Source organism: Habropoda laboriosa, unplaced genomic scaffold, assembly GCF_001263275.1.
Source record: "Habropoda laboriosa isolate 0110345459 unplaced genomic scaffold, ASM126327v1 scaffold276, whole genome shotgun sequence".
Classification (NCBI taxonomy): Eukaryota; Metazoa; Arthropoda; class Insecta; order Hymenoptera; family Apidae; genus Habropoda; species Habropoda laboriosa.
This window is the reverse complement of record NW_017100410.1, coordinates 624,238-633,924: the sequence shown is the minus strand read 5'-3', so window position 1 is coordinate 633,924 and position 9,687 is coordinate 624,238. Positions and strand designations below refer to the sequence as shown.

General features: G+C 42.4%; 1 protein-coding gene across 1 annotated transcript in view; it reads right to left on the bottom strand.

Annotated features, from left to right (window-relative positions):
• The window catches only part of LOC108575471 (serine/arginine repetitive matrix protein 2-like), a 35,952-nt gene that overhangs the window by 8,065 nt on the left and 18,200 nt on the right, over positions 1-9,687 (bottom strand). The window contains exons 5-6 of the mRNA XM_017938286.1: positions 4,497-8,664; positions 1,627-1,947 (exon numbers count right to left, since the gene is read on the bottom strand). Coding sequence (XP_017793775.1) covers positions 1,627-1,947; positions 4,497-8,664 — 4,489 coding nt within the window. The remainder of the gene's footprint in view (positions 1-1,626; positions 1,948-4,496; positions 8,665-9,687) is intronic.

Genomic DNA, 9,687 nt, shown 5'->3' with positions numbered 1-9,687 from the left:
AATTGGCAACTAAACGGTGCCTCTCCCTCTATATTCGACGGATAATGTGTACAGGTATTTAATGTAATTTCTTAGCTATTTGTTTTTGTAATTCATCTAAAGCGATATATTATGAAATTAAATTAATCACTCAATAAGTATTAACATTAGATTGTTTCCTCGATATGGCCATGGTGGTCATCAGTGACTGGAGTGCCTCAAATGTTTAGAATAATTAAAATAAAATAAATGTTGTCAACTAAAAATTTTGAACGTCATAGCTAGCTAGACATAAAGCATAATACTATAATCCTATGCTTAAAATGTATTTTCTTGTGGCCGCCTGACAGCAACCTGTAAATCTGGCGTGACAGTGAACGTGTTAATAAGTAAATCTATAAGTAAATTCATCAGAAAAATCTCATCAATATGTTAAGAAAAATTTCGGGATAAAAAAACGTAAAATTAAAAAAGTTGATATTTAAATCGCTTGGTTGCCTCGACACACGTTTCATGCTTATCTTTTATTCGCTGTCCTTGTCTACGTTCGGCAAACTACAAAGGCGGGCGCGAGGCTCGAAAACGTAGTCCTTGACTCTACGAGTGTCAGGTTTAGCTTCCTTGCGGTCTGACACTTGTGGAGAATATACTGTATTTTAGTTAAATGTACAGGGTGGGCCATGTGAAACAGGCTACTTAAATAGCTATGGTGGTACGAGAAAATTTTTATATGTAATTTCAAGGGTCTGAAATGGCAAAGAATGAAAGGAAGTTGCACGTTTGATTTTAAATTTTAGAGTCCAAAATCACTTTATGGTCATATTTTTATGCATGTTTAAATGCACATCAGTGTCCGCTACAACATACAGTAGAAAAAGACATACATTTCTATGAAAAAACATAGATAACCGTAAAAAGTTAAAAAACAGAAAAAAATGGCATTTATGGCACTCTTGACCTTTTGAAGTGCCGCGACATCAACCAGTGCCGCATTTCCGGGGTTTATTTTACGATCATGCTATATCATGACCCGGACTATGCCTGTTATATTTGCTCTTACACTTCCACTATAAAATGCAATGGAAAAACAATGTAACTCTAATGTTGCAAACAATCTACAAATTTTATAGTACAAGAACAACAAAAGAATATCTTACCATTCTTGAAAAGTCTGTCAAGAAATACTCTAAATTGCAGTTATTTAACCCTTTCACGGTGGAACGTATCAGGTCATCCCATAAATTCGTCTCGAATTTTAAAACTCAAATCAGTATTTCCAACAAACCTTTAAATTTGATAAAAAAAGAAAAGGTAAGCGTTTTTCTTATTTTTTCTTGAGAAAACCATTATGTGGTCGCTATAGAATTTCCTTGAATTTTCATTAAAACTTTTTTCGCTTTCAACACGAACTTACGGGACAACCTGACACGTCCTATCATGAAAGGGTTAAAGGAATAAAAATTCGTCTCGATTTACTGTCCATCACAGTCTCGATAATCGCTAGATAAATAATAACTTTGAAAGCAAGAAAAAACGGGTAATTCAGCCAGTAAAGTGTTAAAAAGAATAGCTACGAAATTATTATCACTCTCGTTCCTGTTCATTGAGCAATCCGTCCCAGTATTTATTTGATCAACAGCTACTCACTTCGGTGGATTGTTTGCGTAAGAGTGGCTTCCGTAGAAGTGGCGCATCGTTTTCCTTCGGCGGTTGCTCGTCGAAGTCGATGACAAAAGCGTCGCTCTTCTTCGTCGTGGGCGAGTCGTTATCGTATATCGTTTCGGCAGTTTGGTCCCGTAAATGCAGACCGTTCTCGAGAATAACGCCATCGACGACATCCGTCGATTTTCTCGTACCCGTGCTCGTCGTTCCCGTCGTCTTCCTGTTTCCAATTGGCTCTGTGCCTTTCATAGGCGTTGGCCGTTTCGTCGATTTCGCGTCTTGAGCTTTCAACTCGACGGACGGACGCTGTAATAGCAAACGCGCTCGCTTCAAACACTTGCGCTAAATGATCGACATACCTTTTTACGTGGGTTCTTACGAAAGCAATGAAAATTCATGTATTTTTAAACGTTAGGCAGATTACTGGCGCAGATCGGGCGTGAAATGAAATCGCGATAAGAAATGAAATCGCGATTATATTAGGTTGTCCGGAAAGTTCGTTTCGCAATTTAACCCATTTGCATCATGACTCTACCTTAAGTTTCTGTGACATCAGCGGCGTTCAACTGACGGTTGGCCCGTATCACCGCGCGCGGCCGTATATGATCGATACATAATGCTACATCGCAAACATCGCATCGCTTTGATGTTTTGTTCCCCCTTGCTAGTGTTGGGGGTATCCGTGAAGGAAAAATGCCGGTCAGTATGTCGTGTAAGAAATGCGAGATTTCGGCGGCCAAGTGGTGGCCTGGACTTTGTCACCCATGAAGAAAAGCGCGAGGGTACCTGAGGGTGCCTTAAACTAAGCCCTTTCCCCGGAAAGTCGAACGAGGGGGCTCCAACGGTTTTTCGGAGCAACGCAGAATACGACGCGGAGAGGACACTCTTAATGTAGCCGTCGAGCGAGACGGACACCCGAGTACCATAGCAGCCGCTTATAGTTATAATATAATATATTTTGGTTAATAGCCTATCTTGTGTTAGTAGCCAATCGCGTTAACGAATCATCGATAGATGATGCCTCTCTTACGAAAGTCAAATTTGTTAAGAACGCAATGAAAATAGCTCAAATGCTCGCAGATTGGCAGCAAAACGTGAACTGTGTCATATGCGGAATATTCCGCGGGCAGTGATAAAAGAAAGTCACGGCTCGCGGAATATTCCGCGCTCGGTGATAGGAGACGATCGTCATGCGCAGAATACTCCGCTTACGGATGCAAATGGGTTAAGAAAAAATTCAAACCGACGTATCTCCATTTCTAATTGAGATAGCGACAAAAACCGAAAGGTATTTGAAGATAAATCCGATGTACCCCTAAAATTACTCCCAAGGCGAACTATATTTTCCGCGGTGGAGCGTTGCCACGAAAAATTCAACATCCTCGCTCCAATGCAGAGAACATAGTTCGACTTATATCCATTCCTGTTCATCTTACGAATTATTTGAGTAGTGCGTTGCATTCACCTTTAACTGTCGAGGAAAGTACCGTTTAACTTGTGTTACTATGTCAATTAGAAAGAGAGATACAATGGTTTAAATTACGAAAGGAACTTTCCGGACAACTTAATCCATGCAAAACTTCATTTTTTAATTGAGACGTTTTTGATAAATTTTTGTGTAATGGTAAAATTTCGGTAATTTAGAACGACAATGTAAAATGTGATTATACACACAAAAATTCATATTTTTACTGTCAATTTTTTCATTGACATGTTTTTAATACACTATCGTATTTTTTTATATGATTTTAAAGTAATATTGCATTATTCGGAGAATTTTATTATGAAATGTAAAAAGAAATTTTTTCAAAAATTGTTAAAAATTGGACATTTCCCAGCAAGATTTTCTACATTTTCAAATGTCGTACAAATAGCATATGAATTTTCGAAGGTATCTGTCGATAAATTTTTGTGTAATGGTAAAATTTATTTGAACAGAGCACTCTTTTATCGCGTACATAGAAACGCGTGCAACTAAAAATATTTTTCATTAAAAAATATGCAGCAACGAATATTGCATGTAATTTGTTTACGAAATATAATTTCCCTTCAGTCATTTTATTAAATATTCAACCTGACTTTACGAATATTTTCAAACAGCTGCCAATTTTTCTGACGACAGATAACGACGTTAAATTAGTTTTTTAACTTCAAACATTTTGGCTTCGACGTGTATCACCGTTACCTCAATATTTTCCAATGGGAAAACACTTTTCATTATTTTTTCCCTTCTACGAATTACAAAAATATATTTTCAACATATTTTATTCTCGTTTAATCTCGCTTAAGAAGAATTGGTAGTAAAAGTGCTTTGGCACTCAAATTTAAAAAAATTCAGAAAGTGGAGTTAATTACTTTGGCCTGTGAACGACTTATGTAAGAAGGACGTATGTAAGAACAAGAATTTACCACCAAATTTGAAATAATTTTTGCATAATATTATGGATATGTTAGGTTGCAGACAGATTTCGCTCGCAGAAAATGAAAATACAATAACATATTATAATTAATAATAACAGAAAATAATAGAAAATAGAAATTCGTTTTAATAACATTATAAAAAAACACGTTTTTGTTTTTAATTAAGTTGAAAAATTTAAATTTTGGCCTAAATAGAACACTCCACTGTGCATTCTTCCTACTAATTTTCCAAAAAAATTTTAAAGCATACCAAATTGTATAACAAACTGTGAACCTAGACATTAAGTCGCTAATAACCCGTAAATGTGGTTGATGCGACTTTAAATAACCAATTAAAAAAGAAGGAAAAAAAAAACAACAGGCAAGCAAAAGTCTCTCCTGCAACGCGAACCATACAGAGTAGAAAATAAATCTCTCACCCAATCGTTACTTACCCTGGCCACTGTATCCGGACTTTTCGATAGCGACGTTTGAACGCTCCTTCTCCTACGGCTGCCCGTTTCCGTCGGCTTCATTGTCTCCGGACTCGGACTTTTCGCAACCCTGGAGAAACGCATCGAACACTTTACAGACGAACGATCCGCATTCCCTAAAGCATCGTTGTTCCCCGACCGAGCCGGCAAGGATATCACTTTTCTATTTTCACCACGATCATCGATATTTATTCGACGGGGCTCCGATCGTCCCGCTGCTTCAACTCCGCTCGAACGTCTCCCCGCGCTGTTTGCGATCGCCGACTTCCTCGACATTCCCCTCGCTTCGCCATCCGAACTTTCACCCTCGATAGACTTACGAATATCCTCGATCGATCTCAGCTGCTTCACAGAGAGAAAACGATCTGCACCTGTTGACGTTTTATCCGTTCCCTCTTTGTTCATTCCTACCGCCATAGACGTTTCGTTCTCGGTAGCGAATTCGTACCGTCTCGACGTGCTTTCCACTAGCTCCACCGTCTGGTTTTTATTGGACTTCGACGAAAGACGTTCCATGGCTCTCATGGAATTCAAGCTGTTCTTCGATTTCCAGCTTCCACTCTCCGTTTCCTCCCCGGAATCGTCATCCTGGAAAAGCTTCCGCTTGCATGCGGGCGATTTCGATGTTTCGGCGACTCCGGAGATCTCCATCGAGTCCTTGCTTTTCCTACATTTTTTCGGACCCTGCGTTTCTTGCGTTCTACCACTCTTCCCCCTTTTGTAACACGGCTCTATGGATACAGTCGAAGCTTTGCTCCAAGCAGTTCTCGACAGTCTGCACCGAGAACGTCTAGGAAGATTTACATCCGGTCGGTCGAGTACTTTCAGAGAAATCGTCTTCGAAACATCCCTCGATCCCTCCGTTTCACCCAATTCCGTTTGTCTTTTCTTCCCCGTCGATTCTCTCCTTCGTTCCAGGGTGCTTCGAGCCGATTCCGAATCGGCTTCCGTGCCGATCGAGTCGAAACGCCTCAGCGCCGACTCTACAGAGTCCGTTCTTTCGTAATTCTTGCCAGGCGATGCTCGGTCTTTCGTAGAAACGAGACTCGATTCTAGGACCTCGATCGTCGTCGACGCAGTAGAATCGCTTCTCGCGACTTCAATCTGGCCTTTTTTAACAGATACTCCGCCTTCCTCGAAATTTGACCCTTTTATAGCCTGACGAACGAGCTCCATCGATCGCAGAATTCTCGCTTGTTTCGTCGCCTGAGGCGACCGTGTCCTTCCCTTAACGTTCATCCTCCTCTGTTTCCCCTGTATTAGACTTGCCGGTGTTTGCTCTCGAGCGCTTCTTCCGTTTACCAAATTTTCCTCCGCTCGACGTTTCTGAACGATCGATTCGTTCGTTGGGGAACCACTGCTACTACCACGCTTCGAATTATCATATTTCTCTTTAGTCGTTTCCTTCGTCCGTTTCCCCTTTAACCGAGCTGGACTCGATGTTCGTTCCTCAGATCGCGAAATTTCGTCTTTGCCCGTTCGACGTTTCAACTCCCGAACAACAGACTCGTTCGTCGGAGAAGGACTACTATTCGACGCATTTCCCGTTGTACGTCTTAAGCTGATCCTCCTTTCCTCGCTGGAATCACGACGATCCATTCGATCTCTCCTCGATGGCTCGAAAACGTCCGCTCCGAACAGGGATCCCCTCTTTTTCGTCGGTTTGCTCATGGAATACGTGAACTGCCTCTCGACCCTCGATACCCTACCAGTTTTGTTGCCCGATCTCGAGTAAGTACCCCAAAGTTGCTCTTGTTTCACGTATTGATCGGGCACCGTGATTTCTTGAATCTCCGCGTCCACCTCCGCGGACGTGCAACTTTTAGGACTCGATTCCGCAACGGGAAGTTCACGAGCACTCGGTGTCCCAGCTCTTTTGTCAACTTTTCTATCCGCCTCAACATCCTCCACCACCTTATCCCTCGCTCCTCTCTGTTTCGATCCGTTTGATATTCCGCCCGTGTCTCCATATCCGCCGGGAGAATTCTGCAAACTTTTCACGCGCCTGTCCGAAGCACAATTGCCCCGATTTTTCTCGTTCTGACGTTTCATCGCCTCGCGAATTAATTTCGTCGAACGTAGGATATTCACGGATCCTCTGCGATCCGGCGATTCGGCGTCTTTCGTGCTGTCGGTACTCTTCGATGATCTACTTTTCGGATCGTTTACAGGACTTCTCGGTTTTACAGCAGTTTCTGGACTTTTGGCTCGTTTGCCGATGTCTTTGGTGGCTCTCGGTTCGACGCTCACAGTCGTGGCGGATCTTTCCGTCTCGTAGCAGAAGAACTCCGGAGTCGCTTCTCCGCTGTGGACGATTTTCCCCGATCTAGGCGACGAGTCACGACTTCCATCGATACTCCTTCCGCCAGGTTTCCCAGTTTTCCCCCGATGAAATTCTGACCTCGTTGGACTCGGCGTTCTCGTGTATCTCAGCGACAACGGTGACGAGCCACCGGACAAATGAGAGTTCTTATCGGTTCCCGTTGATTGAACGTTGTCTCTCGCATCGTCCTTCGCGTTTCTTAAAGCTCTCTTGCTCTGCTCGGAGAAGAATCGCGATACGGAGCTCCGTATAAAGTGTTTCGTATTTTCGACGTTGCTTACTTCGGGCATTTTTGCCTCTGCACGTGTATTTTTGCTAGATTTCGAGACACACGCTTTAGAAATTTGCTCCTTCTCCGTGGAACCTGGGGATTTTCTTCTCGACTTCGTTATTGTCTCCGGTTTCACTATCATGATGGTCGCGGACTTCTCGGAGTTCGAAGTGAAAAATTGTGAACTAGTTTTGGATTTTTTGAACGCCTTTCCCGTGAAATCCGGCGATTCTGATTCGGTAGTTCGAGGAATTAGAATATCGTCTTCGGGAGAAGACACTCTTGGGCTTCTACTGCGTTCTTTCAGAGTTTCTTTGCTGAGAATTGATTGTCTCGAGGTGAATTCGTTGCCTTTGACGACGACAGTCGTTTTCGTGGTTGGTTTCTTATCCTCGCGATGGAAAAATCGAGGACTCGAACTGCGTTCTCTCGAAAGGCGATCGAAAACGTTGCACGATTTGTTGGAGATAGATTTCGATTGTTTCTCACTGTCAAATTTTGGATAATTTACTGGGTTATTCGTCAGACTTTCTGGAGAAGGAGATCTGCTGATCGTTCCAGTTTTGGATGATTTAATGTGTTCGTCTACAGTATCGATACCCATAGATCCTTTTATCTTATCGTTGTTAGCTATATTTCTTCGATGTGTAGATTCCACTTTCGCTGCAGTACTCTTTGTGTTTTTCGCAAAATCAGGTAGCGTTGCGTGAGTTTTCGAGTCTACTGATTTTTCGGATTCTCTGAAGAAGAATTTTGGACTATCGCTGCTCGGTTTCCTATTTTTTAAAAATTCAGACGATTCTTTAGTTGCTTTTTTAGTTGTTTTACTAAGTAACTTAGGACTTTCACTTCGCGGTTTTCTTTCTTTCGACAGTTCGGGCGACGATCTCTTCGTGATTTTTGAATTTGCCGCGTAAGTCGTGGCTGACATTTCCGTCTCTTTGCAAAAGAACTTAAGATTGTCGCTTCTTCTTATCCTGTCTTTGGACGGTTCTCGAGATAATTTTCTCGGAGACTTCGAGTTTTCAGATTCTTTTGGACTTTCGCTTCGTCCTTTCACACCTTTCGAAGACTTCCAGGCTAATTCTTTTGCATTCTTCGAATCAATATCGTACGTTGTAGCAGATTTCTCCGATTCCTTGCAAAAGAATTTAGGACTCTCTCGCAACGACTCGAACGACAATTTCGTTACAGGTTTCGAATCGATCGCATAAGTTGCAGATTTTTCAGACTCCTTTGAAAGAAACTTTGGACTTTCGCTTCGTCCTTTCACACTTTTCGAAGACTTCCAGGCTAATTCTTTTGCACTTCTCGAGTCAATATCGTACGTTGTTGCAGATTTTTCAGACTCTCTACAAAAGAACCGCGGAGCATCTTCTTCTCTCGTATTTCTCTCAGAATCCGACAACGATATCGTTTCCTCCACCTGCCCAGAGGTCACAGTCTTCAATTTACCGTCTCCAGGACTCTCGTTTCTGTTGCTCGATCTTCTCCGCGAAACTTCTCGGGTCCTGGCCTTAATCGCTCGATCCTTGCTACGAAATTACACCAAATGTACCGCCTTCCGTCTCAAAAAATCAGAAACTCTCGTTTCCTCGCGTTTAGTATTGTTATTTCTACCTCCTTCATCGTTCTCGCACATGATCTCGTGTTAATCCTGGCCGGCGATTGCGGTTAGCGAAGACGGAGCAGTAGCTGGGAGAGATATGCCAGGAAGATGTGATTTTGCGTGATTCTCCGTCGCAGCAGGGCAAAGCTTAATGCAGCAGGTCGTTTCGACTTATCGTCCCAAATGAATTTGACAAATGTGTATGCCTAAGTGAAAATCGGTTACGTAGAAAAGAAGTTTTTGCGTGAAGCCACGTAGAATTTAAGAGGTAGAAGTAAGGAAATGCGGGAAAAATCGTCGGCGAATCTCTCGAGGAATGAACGTTTCACCGGGACATTCTCGTTCCTTTCTTTTCTCCAGGCTGCTCCGTTAAAAAGAATCATGCTTGGCGAGAGTAGTAGCTGTTATTGTTGATGATGGAGCGTTTAATGTTCCTTCGTTTGATTATCCTTTCTGCGATAGCTCTAAGGTTAAGGCGGTACACGTAAATTATTCTAGAACTGGCGTCTTTTCCTTCTTGCGGGCGAAAAGCGTGAGGGACGCCTGGTTCCGCCTCTCTACTCTGCCCGAAACGCGTCATTTAAGTTCCTCCTTCAAGGATGGTCACTTCCAGATAGCATGTATTATTAGGCTACTCTACGGTTGCGTGGGTTTTAACGAGTCGAGCCTAGTCAGCGATCGCAATTATGCAACGAGAAATTAATTAGACAGGTGAGAGAAGTGGGGGAGGGGGTGCGGAGATCGAAAGCAGCGACGGATTGTTAGCACTGATTGCCAATTAGCGGTCAGAGAAGTCGCGTTTGTCAAGACTTTCACTCGATTATCAGAAAGGTATCAGCTACTTTAATTTAGATCTTCTTCTTTTGTCGATCGATTCTTGGAAATGTTTTACACAGGAGAGAAAGAGTTGTGACAGTAGATTAGAGTGTGTTTTGTGGTTTCGTGATTT